Here is a 26,866-nt window from a genome sequence, read left to right on the forward strand (position 1 = left end):
CCCCCCCTCCTCCCTTGTGTTTTTGCCAAAATAAAAGTATCTTCCAGGGAGGGAGGAAGTGAATCAAGGCACTTTAAAACTCCTCCGTCCCCTCCATCAAAAGCACAGAGGACTAGAGGGAAAAATTCACTGGGAGCAGGGAGGCTGAGAGAAAGGGGGGGAGGGAGGGAGGGCGGAAGAATGGGAGGGTGAGGAGGCTCTCCTCCCGGCCCTGGCAAAGCCAGGAGGAGCCCAAGTGCCGCCCCTAAACTTCTGTTGCGGGGCCTGAGGGAAGGGGCCAAAAAGCCCTGGAGGAGAGGGAGCGAGGGAGGGACAGGAAGCTGCATCAGGCTGCATCCACACTCAAGAAATAACCAGGTTTGGCAGCGATTTAACTGTTTTGTGGCTCTTGGCTATGGAATTCTGGGAGTTAGCATGTTCTGGGGTCCAGATATCAAGGCTTGGCCCTTTTCTGCTCCTTCCAGCCTTGTTTTTTTCTCATTTTTAAAATAAAAATAAAATAAACTACACTTAGCTGGCCCCTTTTCAGCATATCAATGGGGATGCTTTGATTGAGAGTTCCTGCATGGCAGAATGGGGTTGGACTGGATGGCCATTCTTGGGGTCTCTTCCAACTCTAGGATTCTAGGATTAATTAATTAACCTAAGGACTCAATCTAAAGATCTTGGCCTCTCTGCCCTCCTGCCTTGGAAGCAAAGTCCATTGGAAGACCTCTGGGTTTTACTTTGCAAGGAGTTTTTATTTTCCTTATTTTTGCCTTTTTAAAGGAGTTTCCCCAAAATTCTGCCAGAGGATGAATTGGGGCTCTGGAGTCCTATGGCTCTGCTCCAAGCAATGCTAGACTGCAGGGCCCATCATCCAGCAGCACCACAGACTGCTGGGAACTGCAGTCTAATAAGGTGCACACTGCAGAAATAATCCAGTTCAACACCACTTTAATGCTATGGAAAATCCTGGGATTTGTAGTATGTTGTGGCACCAGAGCTCTCTGACAAAGAATGCTAAATATCTCACAAAACTACAATACCCAGATGTTGTTGTTGTTGTTATTTTCTTAAATCCCGCCTTTCTCCCAATATACAGACTCAAGGTGGTGATTTTCCATAGCATTAATCTATAGTATATCTTTCTACAATGTAGATGGACACCTCCATTATATAATTTGTTGAGGATGCTTTGACTGGGAGTTCCTGCATGGCAGAATGGGGTTGGACTGGATGGTCCTTCTAGGGGTCTCTTCTAACTCTATGATTCCATGATTCTGTAGCACTCTGAGTCTACTGTGATTTTAATAGTTTTTAAATGTATAACATTTTAAAGTTATAAAGTCTTATAATGCAAGCCATGCACTGATGGACTATTGCACAATAATTTTGTATTTATTGATTTTATACCCTGCCTTTCTCTCAAAATAGGATTCTCTTAAAGGGGTTTGTTTTTTATAAAAAAAAAAAAGGAAGGTATAATGTCTTGGAATTTAAAATTATGACAGACAGATAGCTAGATAGATAGATAGATGAGTCTTGGAATTAAAAATTGTGTGCATGTGTATATGTAGTGTGTGTGTGTGTGTGTGTTGGAATTAAAAATCCCTCTTGGAAGTGGGAATGAAATGTTGTGAGGATGCAGCCTGGGTTCTTAGCTCAGCTCAGAAGTTGGAATGCAGTGTCTCAAAACATGAGCAGAGTGTCTCTGAGCATGAACAGAGTGGCTGCCGCTCATTGCTTGAACAGCTGCGCTTTGCTTTATCGAGCTGAATTTTTCTGATGTAAACGCCTTCAGAGGAAGGACTCAGTTTGCATCTGCACTGAAAAAAATAATCCAGTTTGATGCCACTTTAGCTGCCCTTGGCACCATATTGTGGAATGCTGGGACTTGTAGTTTGTTGTGGCACCTGACAGAGAAGGCCAAACAGCTTCTCAAAACTACAAATCCCAAGATTCCATAGCAGCACGGAGACATAACGGAAGTTCAAGTGGTGCCATTCTAATGTAAGCGCTCAACCCCCTTTTTGTGTCTGGAGGGGGGCTCTTAGCCTCTCAAAATGGTGGCACTTAGTCTGGACCCCCCCCCCCAACCCCGGGCACCGTCCCTGCAGGGTTTAATTGGGAAATTTTTTTTTAGAAGAGTTTTGCCTTTGCTTTTTTCTGAGGCTGAAAGAATGTGACTTGCCCAAATTCACCCATTGGGTTTTCATAGCCCAGCATGGATTCCCAGTCTCCAAAGTTGTAGTTCAGCACTCAAGCTCTGGCTTTCCCATTTACACCTGCTGGTCCAAAACTAATAGTAAACATGAAACCTTTCCTGCTTGGAGCCCTTCAGAGGAAATTATTAATGTACATCCATTTTTTCCAGCCCAGAGGCTAAAAAGTCCCAGTAAATCCCAACTTAAAGATACACTTTAAATTACCTGAGATGATAAAGCATTTTTATTACCCAATCTAGGGGGTTGGGGAAGCCACATTATTTGGGACATTTCATCTGAGAAACTCAAGATAGTTTATAGCAGTTATAATAAGAATGTAAAGGACCTTTTTGCTGTTGCCCCATTTTTTCACAGAGCTCCAGCTGCTGAATACCTTCTGCATCAAGTATTTCGCTTTGTGCCTCATTAGAATTATACACACTAGGCAAGAAGCCAACATATGACAAGCATGAAGCAAAGGTGAACTTGAATCTCTGTGTGTGTCATTCTTCCTGGTTCCTCCCTGCAAGACATGGCTATTTTAAGAACATGACTTGGAACTGAAGGCCATCCCATAAATCCAAAGGAGACCTGAGATGCCTTGTTCATGAAATAATAATGTGTTGATATAATACTTGGGAGTATTTTTGGTGTTTGCAAATCTGTGCAGAGATCTAATGGGTTCCATTGATTTTTGGCAGGTCAGGCAAAAAATAGTAATAGGATGCATCTAATGCAGGGGTCGGCAACTTCCGGCCCGCGGGCTGGATGCGGCCCGCGGAGGCCGTTGGAGCGGCCCCCGACTGCTGCTGCCGCCGCCACCGCCTCCACCACCAGCGGCGGTCGCAGCTTTTTGCCGCTCTGGATGCCGCCATTTTTTCATCCAAAATGGCGGCGCCCAGAGGCGAAGTCTCGCGCGACCACAGAAAAGGTCACACGAGACTTCGGCCTCCAGGAGGCCCGCTGCAGCCGCTGGAGCCCTTGAATAGGGCTCAGACAGCGGCAGCGGGCCTCTTGGAGGCCGGGGCCATCGCTGGTGCCGGCGGGCGGGCTGCCAGAACCAAGGAGCCTCACTGTAGCGAGGTCTCCTTGGCCCTGGCCGGCTCTCTCTTTAAATATCTAAAGGGCTGTCACAGAGAGGAGAGGATGGGTTTGATCTCTACTGCCCCAGAGGGAAGTACCACATCTAATGGTTTTAAGTTACAGGACAGTAGATTTCTATTGAATATTAGAAGGAAATTCTGGACAGTAAGAGCTGTCCAATAATGGAACCAATTGCCTAGAGGAGTGGCCAGCTACCTATAGAATCATAGAGTTGGAAGAGACCGCAAGGGCCATCCAGTCCAACCCCCTGCCATGCAGGAAATCTAAATCAAAGCATCCCCGGCAGATGCCCGTCTAGCCTCTGTTTAATAACCTCTAAGGAAGGCGATTCCACAATACTCCAAGGGAGTGTGTTCCACTGTTGATCAGCCCTTACTGTCAGGAAGTTTCCAAACCCTTCACCATTTTGGTCGCCCTCCTTTGGACACACTCCAGTTTTTCAATGTCCTTTTTGAATTGTGGCGCCCAGAACTGGACACAATATTCCAGGTGAGGCCTGATCAAAGCAGAATATAGCCACTATTACTTCTCTTGATCTAGACACTATACTTTTATTGATGCAGCTTAAAATCACATTGGCCTTTTTAGCTGCTGCATCACACTGTTGACTCATGTTCAACTTGTGATCTACTTGGACTCCTAGGCGGGTTACAAACGGCCCTCAAGGGGCCGTTTTCCCGCCGCCGCCATTCGCTGCGCAGGGAAGCCCCAGCTGCCAGACCGCGAGGCTTCCCTGCGCAGCAAAAAAGGAGCAGCGAAATGCCGCTCCTTTTTTGAACGTGGAAGTGGCGGCGCGAGGGGTGGAGTGCACCCTCGCGACGTCACTTCCGCCGCGACACGTCTGGACGCACAGCGTCCAGTACGTCAACATGGCGGCGCCCATGTGGATGGACACCGCAAAAAAGTACGCGCTCCACGCGTACTGGGAGGAAGGGCCGTCAGGAAGGTAAGAACCTTCCTAACCCTAATACGGCCCTTCCTAACCCTAGTACGCGCGGAGCGCGTACTTTATGGCGGTTTGTAACCCGCCCTAGATACCTTTCACATGTAGTCTCATTCAGCCAGGTGTCCCCCATCTTATATCTAGTGCATATTATTTTTCCACCCTAAGTGTAGTACCTTACATTTTTCCATGTTCAATTTCATTTTGTTAACTTTGGCCCAACTTTCTAGTCTATTCAGGTCATTTTGAATTTTGATACTGTCCTATGGAGTAATAGCTATTCCTCCTAATTTGTTGTCATCTGCAAATTTGATAAGTTTGCCCCCAATTCTGTCATCCAAGTCATTGATAAAGATGTTGAATAACACTGGCCCAGGACAAAGCCCTGTGGCATCCCACTAGTCACTTGAAAAGATGAAAAGGAGCCATTGTTGAGCACCCTTTGGGTTTGGCTAGTCAACCAATTACAAACCCATGTAACAGTTACGTTGTCTAGCCCATATTTTACAAGCTTGTTTGTAGAATGTCATGGGGAACCCTGTCAAAGACCTCAGAGAAATCAAGATATACTATATCCACAGCATTCCCTTTATCTACCAAGTTGGTAATTTTATCAAAGAAAGAGATAAGATTTGTCTGGCATGACTTGTTTCTCTGAAACCCATGTTGACTTTTTGTGATTATGGAATTGCCATTTAGATGTTCACAGACTCTGTTTAATGATCTGCTCTAGAATCTTTCCTGGTATTGATGTCAGACTAACTGGGTGATAATTGCTGGGATCTTCATTTTTTTCCCTTTCTGAAGATGGAGACATTTGTGCTCCTCCAGTCTGCTGGGACTTCTCCTGTTTTCCAGGATTTCTCAAAGATTATTGCCAATGGCTCTGAGATTACATTTGCCAGCTCTTTTAATACCCTTGGATTTAATTTATGTAGTCCCGGAGACTTAAATTCATTTAGATTAACAAGATATTCTTGTACTGCCTCTTTACTTATTCTGTGCTGGATTCCCCCTATTGTGTTCTCTGCTCCATTTTTCTCAGGTTGAGTACCCTTTTTCTCTTGTGAGAAGACTGAGGCAAAGAAGGTGTTGAGTAATTCTGCCTTTTCTCTGTCCCCTGTTTGCATTTTGCCATGTTCTCCATGTAGTGGCCCTACTATTTTTTCTTCTTCCTTTTGCTGCGGACATATCCAAAAAAGCCCTTTTTATTGTTTTTAACCTGTCTAGCAAGCCTGAGTTCATTCTGCACTTTAGCTTTTCTGACTTTACCCCTACACGTTACTTCCAAGCTCTGTGTTGGATTTATGGTAGACATAATGAGTGGCAGTGATTTAGGCTGGCAACAAACCTAAGTGTTGTTTTTGTGCATTCAACAGAAACACAGTAGTAAGATGCTGAGTGATAGAGCTCAGTTTACATCTATTTACCTTTTGCCTGTTAGGCAGCGGTTATAGGCTTACCTTACTACCCACTCTATCAAAAAGGTAGCAGAGCCCTTTGTATGTTGGTGCCCACTTTAAATTCATCCTGTTATACCTAAATATACTGAACTTACAGTCCTTTTTCAGTACTTTATAGGGAAGACAGGATTTTAAAAGGGAATTACTATAATCCATAGTGCATTTTACCTGGTGGTATAAAGGCACTCTTTTGTAAAACTGCTCCTATCCAAACTTTTCAAAAGCTGAGCCCTTAAGTCCTAACTAGAGCTATAGATGATGAATGTGCACCATCAGTGATCATAATTACAAATGCTTATGTATTGATTTTTTTGCTCTCATTAAATCTTGAATTTCAGCATACCCAGCAAGGTGACATGACAGATTCAGCAGTATACTTTTCTGTTACATTTTTACAAACCTATTTTTTGCTCACACTAACTTTGTTCATTTTTGCCCACAGAAATTTTTATCTACTATCCATGGATTCATTTATGACATAGGCATCATAAATTACATGAAAAATTAAGCTGGTGACTTAGACCTCAAAATCCCCACATGTGCAGCTTTTCTTTTAATGGAGACCTGTGGATCAACTTTTACAAAGGATGTAAAGCATCAATTGTTTCATCCTCACATGTATAGATGAATAGTTATAGTAGTTTTTTCCCCTGGTGCAGGAGGAAAAATAAATATTTCTCCAAGGTATTTTCTTCATATTTGAACATCCTAAAGTGTTGTGGAGAAATTATTCTGTGGAGGCGGGGGGGGGGGACCTTTTTTGAAAAGAAAAATCATGTGTTTTTCTATGCAGAACAATTCTTTCAAATATTTTCGAACATGAAGCAGCAGGAGAAAATTCCACAAAACTCTCAATATCTATTATTTTTCCTGTTTTTCATCATGGTTATGAACACTTCCAATTCCCCCCCCCCCATCCTGTCCCCTAACTACCCATTGCCGCTCTTCCCAATCACCAGCTGAAGGAGATGCCAAAGAAAAAGTTACTGCTGAAAATGAAAGGTGGTTCACACAGCTCACCCTCCTGTCCCATCAGATTGGGTCTGTGGCATGAGAGTTTTTATGCTTTGCTCTACAGTTGTCCTGATTCACCTCAATTCCTTCTATTGATGTAGAAAATGAACTACTTGCCCCACCATGTCAGTATCTTATTAAAATGAAAAATTCAACCACATAAAGGCTAAAGATATCAATATATGTTGTATAAAGTTTGGCTATGAGGCTGATCCCCACCTCCACTCCATATTTGAAATGGCTGACACACATCTGCAATGCCCCATCCCCAGAATGATAATTTTAGCAGCTGTTTAGCATCTGGCAAAAAGAAGAACCACATTTCTCCCAAAAAACATGAAAAGCAAAGACATTTGTCAGGTCAACACTTTAAATAGAATGTCCCCACATCCTATGTCCCATCTTGCCATTAGCTGCTGTTATCTTGCACTAAGTTGCTTGCAGATATAGGCAATGGAATCTCTTCTAATTAAAGGTAGAGCTTTTCTGGAATCAACATGGTTCTTTCTGTGGTTGTGAACCTGCCATCACTATAGTACTTGCTGGGTAATTTTCTTAGCTAGGTCTTCTCGGTTTGGCTTAAGACGTACTACTGTACTTTATCCTGAAAACAATTACAGTGGGCCCCTGGTATCTGCTGGGGTTTGGTTCCAGGATGCCTCCATGGATACCAAAATCCATGGATGCTCAAGCCCCATTGAATACAATGGCATAGTAAAATGATGTCTCTTATATAAAATGCAAAATCAAGGTTTGCTTTTTGAAATTTATGTTTTTTTAAAAAAATATTTTCAAATTGGATGAATCCATGGATAAATAAAGAATCCGTGGATACAAAAGGCCAACTGTAGCTTCTCAGGCAGAGTACAGTCAGCCCACCTTACAGGCAGGCTTGCCTTCTGCAGCTTTGAACTCATGCGGAAGGCAAGCCCAGGCAGAAATAATGGGACACGTAGTTGCATCATGTGCTGCTGCGAGCATGCACCCCATTATTTGTTTTGACTTTTGTGGATCTGATTATTTACGGTTTTGATTAGTATGTTATCTCTAGGAATCTTTAGGTCCCCCAGTGCAACTCTGCCAGAAATTGACCATAGAATTGTGCTGGAGAATCTAGAAGTTCCTAAACAAAACACTTCTCTAGGCATCTGTAAGTCCTCCAGAATAATTCTGTGATCAAAGTCTGGCAGATGTTGATCACAGAGTTGCACTGGGGGACCTGAAGATTCCTAGAGAGGTGCTCTGTTAGGTAAAAAGAATATTATTGTTGTTGTTGTTGTTGTTTCCACATTCATGGGGGTCCTTCACCCTTAACCTCAGTGAATGTGGGGGGACTACTGTATTTCTAGATTTCTTTGAATCTGTCTTTCATCCTATTCACTCCCAAAATGTCTCAAGTTTGTCTCTTTTTTGTGTTCTGCATATTCCCAGCTGTACATACTGGAGCCTGTACATGGCTCCTCCATGCCCCCACCCCTTTCAGATAAGCCTCAGAGAATCTCTGATAGGTACTACCTCACTGTTTCCAACACGTTGCATGGCATCTCCCAAATGAAAGTAAAAGCGACCATCATCAGTACCAGGGTCTCCAGATTCCAGACCTTCCTAGAGGAAGGAGAAAAGGTGCAGTCAGTTGATAGTTACTTCTAATTAGGTTCCATAGTTTTCAGTGTAAACTCTTTAAAAAAAAGAGTGGGAACTAAAAAAATGCTCCAATTAGCCACAACTTACTCCAAGATATTCATTCTACCAGCTTCCTCACTTTTCCATTTTCCACTCCCAAAGCCACTATTTTCCACTCCCAAAGCGAGTCAGCACACTAATTCCTTATCAAACTGTTTAGAATCTTTCCCCACCATCACCATTCAAGTTCTTTTTGTTCTTCATATACTGTAGACTTTAGGATTCCCCTAAGCTTGCTGAGACTTCCACTCTTGTGTGTTTTGGCTGCAGAAGAATCCACATTTCCCAACAAAGAAAATTATTTTGTTATTAATAGTTACTTGAGGAAAACTGTAAAGCCCAAACAGTATCATATACATTATCTTAACCCCCAGACATGTAATGTGGTTTATCTTTATGGTCCAAAACACACTGCAGAGATAATTCAGTTTGAGACCACTTTAACTGCCCTGGCTCAATGCCAGAGAATTCTGGGAACTGTAGTTTTGTAACACATTTAGCCTTCTCTGTCAGAGAGTTCTGGTGCCGCAATAAACTACAATTCCCAGGATTCCCTAGTACTCAGTCAGGGCAGTTAAAGTGGTGTCCAACTGGATTATTCCTGCAGTGTTTTGGACCTATTATATTTTTTTTGGTCCTGTTCTCAGGCAGGATGGATGGATACAGATGAAATGGTAAGCCAGGAAACAGTAGGACCTCTGACTTATTGGATATGATCAGGGTGCATACTGCTAGCATGCAGTTGTAGGAACCTAACAGGAGTGGGCAGCCATTAAGGAACTGTACCTGATCCATTTTCCAGGCTCATGGGCCACACACACATCTGTTTACTTTATTGATACTCCATCTTTCTACCAATATGGGACTCAAGGTATATAGTATAGGTTAAAACAAAACACAACTAAAATAATATTTAATTCAGAGGTACAACAATAATTTAAAAGGCAATCTTACCATTAAAAAAAGTCTGTTATGGGCTCTTCAAAATATCTGTCCAACACTAAAATAGCATTAAGTGGGGAATCATGCTTGGCTTCTAGGGTACAATTCTCTATTTGGGGACTGAACATGTTTGGCGGGGTTGGTTCTTTGGAACTTCACAGGCCATGTGGCTTGTAAGCCCTATACTGTCCATCTAGCAATGTTTTAAATCAAGGGTGCTCACTCCCTGGTTTGGTTGGTTTGGTTATAGTATTATCTGAACATGGACTCTTGGTTTATTTTTCTCCCAGTCAGCTAAAGAAAGAATCCATGCTTTGCCTTAGGTTTGTTTCTGGAAAGTGCCATGGTTTGTGTAGCCACTCTCCCACTGCAAGTAGAAGCAATCAGGCAAAGTGCGCCAGCATATTACTAATAACAGATAAGTCATGGATGCTGTGGTCCCCTGGCATATTTTATCATGCATCTATAGCCAATGTGTAATCTGTTATTTATCATTCCTTCTTCCTCTCTTGCAGTCTCTGCTACAAAGTGCCAACTTTTCTGTCACTAGAAAGTCACTGGGAGATGCTCCCCCCCCCACCAAATGTTTTCATGAGATGACCTTATGAAATAACCTTTGCAGAGCAACTATTTTAACATGAAACACACTTTCAAAAATAAAATCTCAAAAATTATTATGTGAACTGTCAGTAGCAGAGTAAGCAGGAAGCAAGAGGCATTGATAAACAACTAAAACATGTCCCATGTTGGAACAGAGAGTGTGATATTTATGTGGGGATACAGAATCATGGAATGGAAGGGGCCCTATGGCTCATCAATGTATGATCTTCACCAACACTGGCTATAGATCAATTCTGATTTTTGAGAACATTTAATGTTATATAGATACATTTTTGACTCTGTACATAGCATTAGTTATTCCTTCCCCTCTAATTTGTGCTTTCCAAAAGTAAAAAATCAGCAAGATCCAAATGTACTTTCAAATAGGGAATGCTTTCTTCAATCTTGTTTTCTGCCTTCAAAATGAAGCCATAATGCACTTTAGCAAAACCATCATTTGGAGCCAGGTCCAGAACCTGTGGGAGAGCAAAATAAATCATTAGTTTTACCTCTTTAGTGATTCTGACCATACATTTATGGTATTTAAAGACACCTAGCAATACATTAGCAACTCTGCTGGATCACACCCAGGTAGTACTTCAGATTTCTTTGTCCTGTGGAACACGTTTATTTGAAATTCATAATAAAATGTAGGCAGGCAGACATCAGGCTTTATATTATTCTTGAACATCTAGGAACGCCTATATTTGCAGTCACGTATAAAATAGTAATTTCAGAGATAGTGGCAGGAGTGGTAGTGGATGTGTGTGTTGTTTTCAGATTTAAGACTGCATATTCACCCCCAGAATTTGTTTTTAATATCTATTTTGTATGCTCATTGACACACAAAAATCCAGTCCTGTGTCTTACAGCAGGAAACAAATGAAAAAACAAGAATCCTCATGGTCTACTGCTAATCATGCAGAAGTCTACTACCTGCCTTGAATCCCATTTTGGGAGAAATGCAGGGTAAAAATCCAATAAATAAATAAATAAATACTGAACTATCTTCTTCCACTGCTGTCATAAAATACTGAGTGGGGTTTTTAAAAGTCTGAGGCTGGTCTTGTCAGAAATTTAAATTTAAACCTGCGTGAAAATATTTATTAGCACATGCAGGTATTACAGTTGTGTCTGAACTAACACTATTTCATTGTAGTTAGGGATGTCACTGTATTCCTGATAACACATCATGATTCAGGCTGCTATTTTTTTATATAGATGTATTGTTGAAGTATTTTTTGTTGTTGCTGAAAGATTTTAGTATGTTCATTTGAATGCACTAACTGTACCAAACATGAAGGAGACAGCCTGATCGGGCATATTCTAACCAACAGACTATTTCACCCTAGTCATTCATACTTCAAAAATGGCTTCCCCAAGTTGGCATTTGCTCCCTTTCCTTATAACATTTATGGGCACTTCTCCCATGTTGTGAGGCCATCAAAATAGACATACTGTATATACTCTTGTATAAGTCAACGCCATGTATAAGTCAAGGGCAGGTTTTGGGGCCAAAATCAGGGATTTTGATGTGACCTCCAGATAAGTCGAGGGTATAATTTGGGTCTCAGTACCTTTCCTTCCCCTCCACAGCCTAGCTGTCCCTTTGGGAGACAGCTGAGCTGGGAAGGAAGCTTCACTCGCTCTTCCTCCTCCTCTGCAGCTCGTCGGTCTCTTTGGAGGACACAGAAACTGGGGAAAAGCAGGGAGCAAGCGTTTGCTCCCAGGATTCCCCCCCGATCCCAGTGTCCTCCAGCCTCTGCAGGACACAGGGGTTAGGGAAAGGAAGGGAGCAAGTGTTTGCTCCCAGGATTCCCCTGATCCCCATGTCCTCCAGCCTCTGCAGGGCACAGGGACTGGGGAAAAGAAGGGAGCAAATGTTTGCTCTCAGGATTCCTCTGATCCCAGTGTCCTCCAGCCTCTGCAGGACACAGGGACTGGGGAAAGGAAGAGAACAAGAATTTGCACCATGGGCTTTCCCCAGCCTGGCTGTCCTTTCGGGAGACAGCCAGGCTGCAGAAGAAGCTTGAGGGGCAAGCCTATTACCATATTGCCCAGTATATAAGTCTACCCAGGGTTTTTTGGGTCACTTTTTGGGCAAAAATTTCTTGTGTATATACGGTATGCTTATCCCTGCTTCACATAAATGGCTGCCCCGATGGAGGGACATAACTTGTTGATTTGAGCTATGTGATCCTGAATGTTATGAAAATAGGCAGGGAGGCATGGGACTCAAGAAATCTATTATTAAAGCATTTATATATGGCCTCTTAGCACACCAGGGCCCCTGAGACAATGCACAATGGATAAAAACATTAAAAACAAGACACAGATTAACACTTTTAAAAACAAACTGAACAATCCCAAATATTATAAAACCAATTTAAAAAGCCAGAACAGTTTAAAAATCCCACAGGCTGTGTGAAACACACTGTCTTAGCTGTCCACCAGAAGCTAAGAAGAGATGAAGCTAGTCTACTGTCCTTTGGCAGATTGTTCCACAGTTAAGGTACTGCTACAGAGAGAGCCCTGTTATGGATACACACCAACATAGCTTTGCAAGTCTTGGAACAGGGCTTTCTCTGATGATCTCAGATTTTGGAGATACTCATATGGGAGGAGGCAGTCTTTACGATTTCCTGGCATTAAGTCATCTAGGGCTTTGTAGGACAAAATCAGCACCTTGGATTGAACTTGGCAGAGTTAGGATCTGTACAATGGCTTAAATCCAACACTGTGCTTAGTGGAGGCTTGTGTGGATAACAAGATTGTGGCCCCTTGCCTTCCCCATACAACTTCCTTGAGCCACCAAAAGATCAATTCCTAGATTCCCCAGCCACTGGTTCTAAGGATAAACATGGCACTGTGAAAGTGAGGAAGAATTGGTCCCTCTTAGAAGCAGTTTCATTGGTGGAACGATAGTGCTGGAACCATGCCAATAGATTTTATCAAAGAAATGGCCTTTGCCCACACAACTGAGCAATAGGGAGTGGAAGACAGAATTCTTCCTTGCCGCCATGTCTCTTTCAGCCATTAAACAATAATAAATGCATAGATCAGAACTAACCTGAGAATTCATTCAGAACAGTAGCCTGTCAATGGTATAAAGTAGAAGAGAGAAAAATGTATATTGAGATTTCTTATACTATAGAAGAATTAAAAAGTCAATATCTGTTGCTCTTTGAAAACAAAAGTGGCTTTGATATATACCATTTAGATATATATTTACAAATACTCTGTTTAATGTGCCTCAGGTCCAGACTACAAGATTCAAAATGAAAATATCTAATAAGGGGGAATAAATGAAATTCTATCCCTTTTTGGCGCTACCTTCAAATGTAATATAATGGAGGATCTAATAAAATAGTTCCCCATTATGGGACGTTTCCCATCAGGTAGAATACCTGTAGATTTGATTTGAATTTCAGTATTTAGGTTTACTGCTGAATTTTGGTCACCAGGATATGGATGGGGCAAGAAGTAAGAAGAAGGCGGGTTACAGACCGCCCATTTGGGGCGGGCTGTACCCGCCCCTTTCCCCAGTGTATCGGGGCCTCAACTGTTAGAACGGCAGCCGCTGAGGCCCCGATCCCCTGCTTTTCAGGCTGTGGGGAAGCGGCAAAATGCCGCTTCCCCGCAACCTGAAAAGGGGTGTCCTTGGGGCTTCAAGCCCCAAGGACACCCCGTGGCGGCGGGGTGGAGGAGAAAGGGGCCACTTGGCCCCTTTCTCTCTTGCTTCGCTGGGCCGTCTGAAGGCTGCGCCCAGCGATGCAAAGCGGCGACGCAAACCAGGAAGGAGTTCCAAAATGGAGCTCCTTCCTGGTCTGCGCTAAGGGCACACTAGGCGCCCTGGAACGGAGCGAGGACGTCATGTCCGCGCCGCCCCGTATAGAGGCGGCGCGGCCATGACGTCCTCATGTCGGCGGCCATCTGGAACGGCCGCCGTCATTTTTTATGTGCAGAGCACGTATTAGGGTTAGGGAGGTGCGGAAGCACTGCACCTCCCTAACCCTAGTACGTGCTCCACGCATACTTTAATGGCGTTGTGTAACCCGCCGAAGGGTGACAGTATTTAGATAATCTGTGAAAGCAGTGGTTTCTTAAAGGTTGTTTTTCTTGCTGTTCTTGCTGCTACCACCTTTATTTTTTTAAAAATTTCTGTACTTCTCTTTTGTCAGTGGAGTCCAGAAGAGAGAAGAAAAAGAGAAGAGAAAAAATAATAATTACTTATTTCTCATTGTCCAGCTATAGTATCATAGATCTTCAGACAAATTACAAGGGCAACTGATCCTCAGATCTATTGTTCCTTGACAAGCTTTACACAGTAATATATTTAATTTAATATATTTATATTTAATCCTAGCACATTATAATGATAAACTTGATTGGATTAGGTTAAGGAAGTGTTTGATTGCCCTCACCTAAGCATTTCTCGTAAGTTTTAAAATCTATTGTAATACTTTCCAATATTACCAGCAAATGCCATTTTTAATACCTAAAATTAATATTAAAGCCAGCATGGTGCAGTGGTTTGAGAACTGGACTGTAACTCTGAAGTTCAAAATTCTAATCTACACTCAGCCATGGAAATGACCTTGGGCAAGTCACACTCTCTCAGCCTCAGAGGAAGGCAAAGACAAACCCCCTCTGAACAAATCTTGCCAGGAAACCCCCATGACAGGTTCCCCTTAGAGTCTTCATAAGTTGGAAATGACTTGAAGGTTCACATAACAACAACAATAAAATGAGATGAATAAATGAGTTGAATAAACATTTTAACAATTTAAGCCTATATCTCAACTCATAAACTTGCCCAGAAGAGGAGGCAGTCTATTAATAGACATTTTCAATACTGCTGCAGCCACCTCCACACTCTGCTGCTGCCTACTACCTCTGCTCCCCAGGAAGCCCTGGCTGTTGGACATTCCAGTTGCTTATTGTTGCTGGACTGTGTAAGATGCAAAATCTCAGTGATCCCTCAGAAGGAAAACAGTGTTGCTTCTGTTTCCTTTCCAGGCATCTAATCAATGTGCTAGTTAGTGTAATTTGGCATAATTAGTGGATTGCTATTCTATTCCTCTTTGCTGGTTTGCTGTTGCCTAGAACAATACTGTTCTAATCCCATTCTCTCCACTCTTTTGTTAGTATGTTCTTTTGAAATTATTTATTTGCATTTTGATTGTGACTGTTCGCAAACTACCCACCATATTTATGAGCATAAAAAGCTCTTATTTCTTTTCACACACCTTTTTCACCCATCAATATATTCACCTATGCATTTATGTTGCCTTTGCTTGTATATGATTGTGAATTTCCCCCCATCTCTCTCTCTCTCCTTTGCATGCTTGCAGTAACATTACATGGCAAAATCCAGCTTGCTATGTAGCACTATGACACCATTCTCTTAGTATACAGTCACAGTTGACTAGAACTGTGTATGTGAATGTTGCAGGAAGTATTGCCTTCACTCTCAATTGGATTAATTTATCTTCAGTGGCATTGTGACATAGCCACACCTGACTCACATTCTACACACACGTTCCCTATCTGACTGATAGAGGAAGAAGAAAGGGAAGCAATATATTAAAAGCAATATATTAGAAGGAAACCTATAAACAAAGAAATGGATGATGTACATAGCTCATTTATACTTTAGGATAACTGAGAAGACATTAATTTCAGCTGGTGAAAACACAATAATCTATATATTATCTAGATTTAATTAATTTCACTGGATTATAATTTCAAAGTCATATGGTTCTTAGGTTTATGAAGTCTTGCATAAGCAGTAGTATATTTGTTTTGTGTTATTTTAAGGAAATATTTATCTGTATTTAATGGAAGCTCACCTCCTCATAAACTCTCTTGGCATTGTTGTTGTCTCCAATTAAAAGGTAACCAACTCCAAGATTATTCTTGAATGAAGTATCATTGGGAAATAGATTAACCAGTTTTTGTAATGTAACCAGTGAGCCTCTCATGTGACCTAAATTGATTGGACAAAATCAACAGCAACTTGGGATACAGTACCAATAAAATTGGCTTACATTATTAAAGCATAGTATTGAATGTGTATTAATAAACACTGACACTGCAGAACGTGAATGTATGTAAAAAGGTGAATATTTTGTTCTTTGATTGTTTTTACTACTGGCTTTAAAAGCAGGCTCAGAAAAAAAACATGCTAATAGGATATATCATACAATCTTATGGAGACCTCTTGTGGGCAATCATAGCATTTTCTTACCACAGTTCATTAAGAAAATGATACTTCCTCAGTAGGTTCATAGCACTGAATAGATATGTCCAAATAAGGGTTAAATAGGCTTTTATATATGTCTGCGGCAATGTGCAGCTGAATAAATTTAACCTATAAAATATTATTCTTTATTTTTAACACAGTATGCAATTGTTGCCTTTGTTTAGTATTTCTTCTCTTCAATTGGATAGGGCATTACACACAAAGACTTGAGTTTGCAAACTTCTAATGATATATTCCAATATAGCATAATGTGGAGAAAAATCCCTCCTATGTTTCAAATGCATCATATTGTCTGCTGCTGTGTTTTTCAGGCTTCTGGGAGCTGTACACAAATTTTCCTTTGCCCAAAATTACTTGCTAGACTTGCCCATTATAGGACAACATGTTTACTTCTCAGAGTATGTAAGAAAAAGAACCATAAGGCCATAGGGGAAGGGGATATAGCTCAGTGACACATTTACAAAGAGCAAACTGATGTAAACTGTGATGGCCCACTACTGATTGCTATATAGCAACCATCTTATATTGAAAAAATAAAATAAAATAGAAAACATTATAAGCATTAATGTCAGATTTATACACAAATAATTAAAAAATATTCAAACAATTGAGAGAATATTTTGAGAATATTCTATATCAAAATTTGCAAAGCAAAATTTTTAGGAGTAAGCAGTTTTCAAGTGTGCACAGCTTCCCCTACTAACTTAACCCTATCAGTGTCTGGGTGTATTTATACACAAATAAGCACAAATTTGAACTTACCAAGAAACTGCTGCCTGTCTGCCCGTCGTTTCAGGGCTAGTTTTACCAGATCATCAGGAATGTTAGGTAAACTAGCTACCTCCCCATAAGTATTGATAGATCGCTGTAGAATTTCATTGCTTCTTTTTTTCTCAGCCAAGTCATCCTCACTCTGGGAATGAAACCAAATTAACAATAGTCAAATGACCACCAATAGTCAGTTTTTTGATGGTCTAAAAACAAAAATTCCACTCCCATAATCTGTTGCCAGCATAGCCAGTGGAAAGGGATCATAGGAGTTTTAAGCCAACAGCACTGTAAAATTCCACACTTTCTCCATCACAGTTCTACACAAATTTAATTCACTGATGGCCATTTGGATGTGATATTAATATTTAATTGGAAACCATATTTGAAAATATGAGCTGTGGTCCAAGTGAAAATCCGTTGGTATGAGATGGAAGAAGTAACATTACGTACAACAAAACAACTAGTTAGGAGGTAAAATTGCCACAACATTATTATCATTACAGCTGTGTAATGTATTGCCTGGCAATAAAGCAGAGAGTCCATGATCAAATCCAAAGACTTAATAACTCAGCCCAACTTCCTGGCCCAATGCAGGAGGCAGCCAAGGTAATGGCAGATGAGGAAGCTACTTGGATTCATTGCCGATATGTGGTTTCCTGCTATGTGGGGTGAGGCAGGTGATACCCCTGGGCATTGCCTTACATGCCTCCTGCCGCAATGTCCAGGAAGGTATCTCCTACATGGGGAATGAATGGTTTAAGGTCCAACTCTTTCCTAAAAGGCAGCTCAAGCCAGAATGCCTTACTGAGCTCTGGCTCACCTAAACGTAAACCTCCTAGGCAGACCTGATTGAAGCCTGGATCTTTAACATCCAGTGCCTGAGCAGTAACCCTCTTGCCCACATCTGATGCACCTGATGATTGGCTGCTTCTTCCCAGTCCTGTGAAACTTCACTGTGTACCAATATGGTGGTTGAATGCTGGACTAGGAATCTAAAAGACCAGGCTTCAAAATCCCCACTCGGCCATGAAAACCCATTGGATGACCATGGGTAAGTCCCACTTTCTCAGCTCCAGAGAAATGCAATGGCAAACCCCCTCTGAACAAATATTGATTGATCCCTACCTTTGGATTGCCATAAATCTGAACTGACTTGAAGGCAAGAATCAGCAGCAAAAGCAAAAGTAATGGTTTATTGGGTCAAAGGTTCTCCTAGGTGGTTTAGAAATTAAGATGTCAAAACCATAACATATAAAATACAAAGACACAGCCATGTTACTCTGGAGAATCCATATGCAGCTGAGGAAGTAGACTCAAGTTTGTAACAGCCCATGCTATCAACTTCTTCCTTTCAGTTAGTCTCAAAGGTGCTACAAGATTCCTTTGCATATAAAATACAGTTAATTAAAACAAGAAAAAAATAGACATATCAATTAAAAAGCCACTCTTAAATGGTATGTCTACATTCAAATAAAGCAGCCTAGAACATCCAGGTCCTTGAGGCCATCTTAAAAATAGTCAGGGAGAGAGTCATACACACATTCTATAAGGATAGGGTCACAAAAGAAAACTTCCTAACGTTTGTGCGTCTCAGTTTGATAGATCAATGCTGAGCAATGCCAAAAGGTCTGAGGCAATACATTTCTCAACCCTCTGTATTTCCATAGATCACACATCTGGTTTCTGATATTTAAAATCGTGGGGACTGGGGAATGAAACAAGCTATGAGGGCATATTTGGTTTTATCCAAGAATTGTGGCTCTGGGGCTTGGTTCTTTGTTTAAAAAGAAATTTTGGGGAATTGGGTAGGGGCCTCTTTGGCTGCAGAAAAGGCCCCTGTGGGCTACAGAATTTCTGTTCTGGTAATAGTTACCAGTAGGCAATGGTGGCTGGTGGCCTCCATAACAGTGGGGTGGTGAATCACTCTGGATTTACTTCAAACATTAAAAGATTTATACAAGGTGTTGTATCTGTTATGGATATAGGGTTCAGTCCTTTGGCTAGCACTTTTGAATTCTGGATGAAAATTGGAGCAAATTCACCATCACATTGACATGGAAGCCATTCTCAGCAAGGACATGAACCAGGCTTTTGTGTCTCGTCTTAGAGCCTGGGCTGGAAAAAAGAAGCGGGAAGCAATGCAGCTAGTAATATATGTTGTCATTTCAGTCCCAGGATTCAATTAGAGCCTCTGATCATATCAGACCATTAAGGACTATTTAGTTAATAGCTTGCATATTAAATAAAAATACTTTTTTGCAAGAATGTCAGCACCTTAAGTCCTTATTATCCACCATTTTTTAGCCAGTAGCTTGCCAATCTCCACCTTGGTTTCACTAAGTTGACAGTGTATGCACCTCCTGATGCTGCACATTTTCTCAAGCTTGAGCATCTGGCAGTCAGTCAACAAACAGGACATACAATCAAGATAATTAAAAAAAAAAAACCATTCCAGGGCCAGATTATTGCATAGTTAGAAATGGCTTTCCGTTCTGCATATACTCAGTTTAGCAGAGTCCACCGACCCAAAAACAAAACACCATTATAACCAATGTAAATGTTTATGTGAACATGGGCTGGATCTCGACTGCCTTTTCCATGAAGGTCTTTTTCCATTAATAAAACTGACAGATCTAGCAGAGGCTCCTCAATGAAAGAGGGATGTAGGAAGTTAATTCAACAGTATTGCACTACTATCTTGAATTTCACTTTGCCAGTCCTGTTTAATGGAATTTATTTCCTCATTCATTTATTATCCACTTCAGACTTCATCCATTCATTACATTTATATCCCAATATGGAAGCTGAGAAAGGACATGTTGTGTGGGATGACAGAGAATTACAGTAATAGAGAATGTCCCTGATAGATCGGGACAGTTGGAGGTATGCCCCAAACACCCTCTAGGGCCCATTTTAGGCCCAGGGGAGTACTTTTTAGCAACAGAAAGTGACCAGAGGTCACTTCCTGTTCACTTCCTTAGAAGCTCTCCTGGGCTTGAAATGATACAGAAGGGACAAAAAACTGTCATTCCCCACCCCAGAGGGTATTTGGGGGCTTTTGGATCAAAGAATGATTTTGGAGACTGCTTGTGGCTCACAGGCTGCCATTTATACATTCCTGTTCTAGGCACTCAACAGATCTAAGACTGTTTATCTAAAGCAAGGAGGGAAGCATGCAGTAGGAGGACTTGGCTTTTAACTACCATGCTTATAAACATAAAACCACCCAATGCTTTTGTAATAAGAGACTGTTCCTAGTATGTTTAAACTTTAGAATTATATTTGTATCCTAGAATAAATCTTGTCTCTTGATTACTCTGATAGACATGTATAGTTTTGCTTTCCATGTATATACATCTTTAATTTTTTACCTGTGCTTTTCCGTATCTTGCTCGTGGACTTTGGGGATACTTGCTTACTAATGTTTCAAATGCCTTCAAAGCTTCTTCCACTTTTCCCTGAAATTATTTGAAGTAATTTTCAATATAAAAAAGAACAGAAAAATAATCCTCATCCTCCTCTTCAGTTTCATAATCTGCTCAATGTTGTTGTCATTAAATCACTGTTGAGAATTCATTAGTTGGTAACCTTAAACCATCAGTTAATTTACTTTTGACTTCTGTGGGAAATGGAGTAGACATAGAAAACTTATATTGCAGTAGAAACTTGAGGGAGGAGGAAGAATCTTTTGTAGTTAGGAAACACATAAATGCACTTTAAAACCCCCACAATGCATTATTTTTAGAAAGAATATAGATTCAGATATATATTATTAAATTGGTGCTTTAAAGGCTGCAGGTCATGCAAGAGACCTGGGAGCGGGGGGAAATAAAGTATTATAATCCTTTTCATTATGAAATGTTTTAACTAAGCATTTCATATAACATTGGAATAGTTTCAAATTTGTTCTTAAAGTGCACAAGAAAAAAAAAATCCCAATAAACATGCAATTTCTAATTGCTATACAGTGGGCCCTTGATATCCACTGGGATTTGGTTCCAGGACCCCCTGTGGACACTCATTACCGATTATATACAATATGGTAGTAAAATTGTGTCCCTTATTATAAAATGGCAAAATCAAGGCTTGCTTTGGGAATTTTTTAAAAAAAATATTTCAAGCTGTGGGTGGTTGAACCCATGGATGCAGAATCCATGGATATGTGGGGCCAACAGTAGTAACAGAATAACTTATGTCATTTATGCTAGTGTCTCAAAACATTTTCTTGCAGGCTAGTATTAGATATCAGTTACACAATGAACCATGTGTTCCAGAGATTATTAAGTATCCTATGCTGAAGCCACAGTAAACAAAATGAGTGCGAATACTAGAAATAGACAATCCTGTAACACTGGTCACATTGGTCAACTGCTGACATGATGATGAAAGATGAAAGATATTTTTAATGACTCTCTTATATCATGTTGCAATCTTGTCTTGTTTTATCATTGCCTATCCCTGGGCATTTTCTCACAGCCCCACTTTCCTAAGCAAATTATTACTCTGACTTTACTGATATCAAAGTCAGAAGCACCTTGGTACTATATTTATGTATTTGAAACATGTTATTCTATTGGCTCCCTACCCACCAAGGGCCCTGAGGCAATGTACTCAACATGAAGAACATCTGGGGAAGGCAGCGAAGGGATGCTTTTAGGAATTACTGTGACTATTTCAAACCAAGGATATTGTTGAAATAATTCGTTAGGAAGCAGTATGCAAACAAGAGAAATGGAATAATACAAGTCCCAGGGATTGCATGACTAAATTCAATTTTAGTTCTACGTACAGTACATAGTAAAATGAATGAATGCATTAGTTGTAACTAACTTGAATCCCACTGATTTCACTGGGTGCACTCCAAGTAACAATAAAATTGGATTTAGCCTAGTGAAAGTTTTTACTTTACTTGTGCACCCTTGGACATTCAGCTTGACTAGATGTATGGTTTAGCACAAGGTAAGAGTGGGCAAACAGCTATCCTCAAGATATTTTGAATAATACTTTCCATGATTCCTGACTATTAGCTATGCTACATGGGGATTTCTGGGAGATGACATCTGAAACATATGGAGGAAATCAAATTAACTATGCTGTTTAGCCCATCTTATGCCACAGTTAAAAATTAATATAGTAATGTGCTTTATTTTTGGAGTAGAGCCCAATATTTATGTGTGGCTATAAAAGATTGGTGAGCATATGACATGTTTTGTCAGTAGTTTTAAAAGACTTGACTTGCTGTCATCCCTTACATTGTTGTCGCCAGCTAGTATCCTCTGAGGGTATGAGTGCCCATAATTTTGTTGTTGATCCTTCTGCTGTCTTTACAGAATGTAAAGCTCAGTTTAACTGAGTTTAAAATTTACCTTTTTACGCAGCTTCTCTGCAGCATCAAGCTCAGTCTTAATGCCTTTATCAAATTTATTGAGCATTTTTGGTTTCTTCTTCTTAGCTAGAAAAAGATTTAAAAAGAAACACAAGATTTACTCTGAATAAACTGTAATATGTTTAGGAAATTCTACAGAAGATACTGTACACAGGAATCTGTTTTGATAAAGGCAATTTTTTTTCATATTTTGGGAAAGATATATTCCACTGTTAGTAATTTTAGTTAACAGTTCTTTTCAATGCTTCCCTTTCCCTGTAAATGGAAATAATTTTTTTCCCCCTCACACTTGCTTAATCCTCCTATACGGTCAATATTCCAAAAGACCATGGGGATAAAAATATAACATAAATTATTATTATTATTATTATTATTGTTGTTGTTGTTGTTTTTTGTGGGTTTTTCGGGCAATGTGGCTGTGTTCTGGAAGAGTTTATTCCTGCCATTTTGCCAGCATCTGTGGCTGTCATCTTCAGAGAATGCTGACATGGAAGTGAGTAGCATATATATACTGTGGGTCACACAGAATATATATCCCACTCACTTTCATGCCAGCATTCTCTGAAGATGCCAGCCACATATGCTGGTAAAATGTCAGGAATAAACTCTTCCAGAACATGGCCACATAGCCCAAAAAAACTCACAAAAAACTATGGATGACAGCCATGAAAAACTTCAACTTCACAATTATTATTATGGCTTACATTAAAAAATGAACTCAGATGTTTCTATGACAGGTAATAAGGTAAACTCTGTACAGCATTTTTATGATGGAATGTGTGACATCCAAGTATAGTATATAGTTGAGTATCCCTTTTTCAAAATGCTTTGGAAAAAAGTGTTGTCTAGTTGATTTCCTCCCCATCCCAGATTTTGGAATGCAAGTAGTGTAGTATGTACCTATATTGTATTTGAGATGCTGAAGGAAGACACTAGGCTAGAGAGAGAAACATAAGGATCTGTGAAATGGAGGGAATTCAAAGCATAGTACTAGAATTTCCTCTGGGAAGGGTAGGGTGTCCCCCCCCCCCTTGATGTCCTGCCACCTGCAAGTGAAAAGTTTCCTATTCGATTAGAGTTTTAGAAATTGATGTTGATGGACATTTAGTAGTGTGTTGTTTTGTCCCACTACAGAATATTAATAATAATACTGTCCTTCACAGCAACTACTGCTGTATTAATAATATTCTGTCTATTAAAGAAATTTAACTGTTTTTAACTTTGTATATAGTTTAATTATTGTAAACATGACAGATAAATAGATAGATAGATGATAGCTATTGTTGCATGATTTTAGATTTCTGGTTTTAATCATTTAAATAATAATTTAACAATTTTCCCAGTATTGGGAGAAAAGAAGGATACAAATGAATAAAATAAGTATAATAATAACTTAAATAACTTATATAAACTTATATAAAACACAAATTTGCAAAAGAAAATTCAATTCAATTTATCTCTTTTTCCAAGACTGGAAATGAATGTTTTCACGGGCTCCTTCCAAGAACACACATATGCTAAAGGACATTTTGTTGGCAATCCACCATATGGTACTATGTTCTTGAACTAACATGGAAATGACAGGACCTTGTATATGCCAGTGCTATGGAAATAGGCACTGCACTTGGACACAATCACACGCCACAATCTTTTTTTTTTTTAAAATCTGGCTAACACTGACAAATTCTGGCTAATCTCTTCTTCTCCCAGCAGGAAGGGCTAAACAAACCACAGGCCCTCAGTTCTGTGGTTTCTTGTGTAAACCCACAAGAACCTGACTTTCTAGCTTGTCTCTTTCCTGACAAACTACAGAAATAATCTAGGATGTGTTGTAGAATTAATTCTCTGACTTTCTGGGAAGGAAACAAACTAGAAAACTGGTTTTGTCCTGCATTCCCACATTACTATAAACAAATCTTAGAACAAAGACCGACAGGCAATAGGTATGAGCACACTGTTCATTCGTAAAAGCCGCACATCTCTGCAATGGCATCACTGAAGGGTGCGGGGGATGCGGAGATTGCTCTTCTGGGACCTGAAGCTGCTGTGAGACTACCTAAGGCTGCTCTGAGCCACCGGCAAAAGGAACTGTGAAAAAACAATCCTTGCTGGCAGCTTGTTTGGGACCGCAGTGGCAGCCTGCTTCAGCCCCGGGCTGATCGCAGTTGAAGTAGCCAGACGCTGCTCCAAGCTACCTGTCTGTTTCGCCCCAATATCATTCACACTTTCCATCTTTTGACTACCAAAAATTTCTCCTGACCTTTGTCTAACTTGGAACAATTTCTGTTTCCTCCAGCAGTTTCCCAGTTTTATTTAACATGGATCAAGAGGGCCCTACAACCATCCAGAGATGCTTTCTGGAGAGGTGGAGGTAGAACAAGAACAAGATAGTTTCTTCCAGAAAGTTCATGAAACAAATCTATCCCATATTCCAAGCTAAGAATTTGCTCAGCAATATGGAATTCTTGCACTATATACCAGTTTTTGAAAACAAACAAACAAACAAAAACCATAATTTACTATGTGCCAATAAATGATACAGTCTGTAATTTTGATGTAATATAGTCCATATATATATTAACCAAAATGTTAAAGCACAAATAAAGAAGATAATATAATCTCCTCAATCACCCTTTAATTTACAGGACACTTGGAGATTTAGGCTGAGCATTGCCAACATTTTTTAAAGGTCAGCTCATCTTTTCTTTTTTTAAAAATGTTTTCCCCTCTTGAATCTTTAGTAATTGGGCCTCTGTATGATTTTTTTCTCCTACTAAATTTACAAGAACATATGTGCAGAGAGCATGGACTACCTCCTCCCAAATGAATATATCCTTGGAAAAAGAGAGTACAGGAGGCCAGAATATCTGTCAGAAAATCAGAAGCACTGCCTTCACCAGAAAGGCAGGAGGCTTTGAAAACTACATGGCCCCAAAAGAAAGAACAATTTCAGGTAAAAATGACACTACCAAGCCCAGTACTTTTAGGTTAGTTAATGTAAGCCCTACAAGACTTTTCCCTTTTCCCCATTACAGGTTTTCCCATGACTTTACAAATGTAAGCTTTGTTATGGGATTGGTAGAGAGTTTCGAGATTCAGTATGAGAGTTTGAAGCCCAAATCCTTATTTATATAATTTAAAAAACTCCTAGGTTTATATGCCAAAATTCTTAGTACTGCAGTAGTTCTGAAATTCACTGCCTTCGCTAAATCTTCTTCACTTGTTTTGACAATCCCTCACTTCTTCAAGGGCAATAGTTCTGTAAGTGCTCGATAGAGCTTTCTCATTTGACAAGAAAATGAATAATACCAAAGGGAAAGATTATTTGATAAATTAGTATAATCACTGAAATAACAACCTACAAAAGTAAATTCATTTTAAATGAAATTAATAACACCATTTTTCATTCACACTTCATAGTGAAGTGGTCTCCATACTTACAAATGCAAGATAAGTTTTTAGTATATTTATCTCTACACCTATCTTAAGAAAACTCATAGCAGCATTTAAATTACCAGACTTGAACTCATATGAACTAATCCTAGAATCATACAGTTGGAAGACACCACAAGGGCCATCCAGTCCAACCCCCTACCATGCAGGAAATCACAATCAAAGAATGCCTGACAGATGGCCATCCAATCTCTGTCACACCTAGTTTGGCCCAATAACATATAGGGTTTGATGTTAAGGTCCAGAATTTGTGCAGCAGTACAAATCTATCTCAAGTACCAATGCAACAACACTAGATTCTTGTATGACATGTTTTCAATAACTTACCTTTCTCTTTCTGCTGTGTTTCTTTCTCTTGACCTGGAATATGTAAAAAAAGGTTTGATCATCATGACCTTAAAAAAAAAAAAAAGCTGAAGCAATAATGTTGTTGTTGTGTTATGGCAACCCTAAGGCGACCTTATCACAGGTAAGTTAAAGAGCTTGTATCTATTTGTGCTTCATCATGGCACTTTTGAAAGAAAACCCCTCAGTGTCCAAATACTACACAATTTAGTTATATCATTTAGAAAGTAAAATACAAACATGCCAATCATTCCCAAAAAAACTGAGAACAGAAGTTCATATTGATCACATTTCAGTCCACTTCATGTATCTGATGAAGAAGGCTTTTGCCTATACAGTGTACACCTGCATCAGAAGTAACTACTTGGTTTCTAAGGTGCCACGACAATTTTTCATTATTGTTATACTTTAAAACTAGTTATTTTCTGAAAGAGACTGGTTGCTTCTATGTGTAAACATTTCAGACCAAAGTTGCTTATAATGCACTAATTATCCAGCAAGTGTTTCCTTATCTGATGCACTAAAACTCTATGTGGTCATGTACACTATGAATTCCCTTCCCAATGCATTGCTGCTTCTTACAGTATGTGGAATAAGATATGTTTTCATGGCCTTGTCAAAAGCATGTGCAGTCCAATGACGTCCATAAAAAAACTACTCAAGCAGTTGCCATAATTCATCACTTTCAACAATGTGAGCTACCCTCCTGAG

At 40.1% G+C, this 26,866-nt stretch overlaps 1 protein-coding gene across 17 annotated transcripts in view; it reads right to left on the bottom strand.

Moving 5' to 3' along the window:
* Nucleotides 1-26,866, bottom strand: part of ASPH (aspartate beta-hydroxylase) — a 253,820-nt gene that overhangs the window by 127,061 nt on the left and 99,893 nt on the right. For all 17 annotated transcript variants that reach the window (XM_042463722.1, XM_042463718.1, XM_042463728.1 and 14 more), the window contains 7 exons: nt 26,138-26,170; nt 22,338-22,423; nt 20,343-20,429; nt 16,963-17,113; nt 15,788-15,924; nt 10,313-10,411; nt 8,226-8,315 (listed from right to left, as the gene is read on the bottom strand). In XM_042463722.1, coding sequence (XP_042319656.1) covers nt 8,226-8,315; nt 10,313-10,411; nt 15,788-15,924; nt 16,963-17,113; nt 20,343-20,429; nt 22,338-22,423; nt 26,138-26,170 — 683 coding nt within the window. The remainder of the gene's footprint in view (nt 1-8,225; nt 8,316-10,312; nt 10,412-15,787; nt 15,925-16,962; nt 17,114-20,342; nt 20,430-22,337; nt 22,424-26,137; nt 26,171-26,866) is intronic.

The sequence above is a fragment of the Sceloporus undulatus genome, chromosome 4 (genome assembly GCF_019175285.1).
Source record: "Sceloporus undulatus isolate JIND9_A2432 ecotype Alabama chromosome 4, SceUnd_v1.1, whole genome shotgun sequence".
Lineage (NCBI taxonomy): Eukaryota > Metazoa > Chordata > Lepidosauria > Squamata > Phrynosomatidae > Sceloporus > Sceloporus undulatus.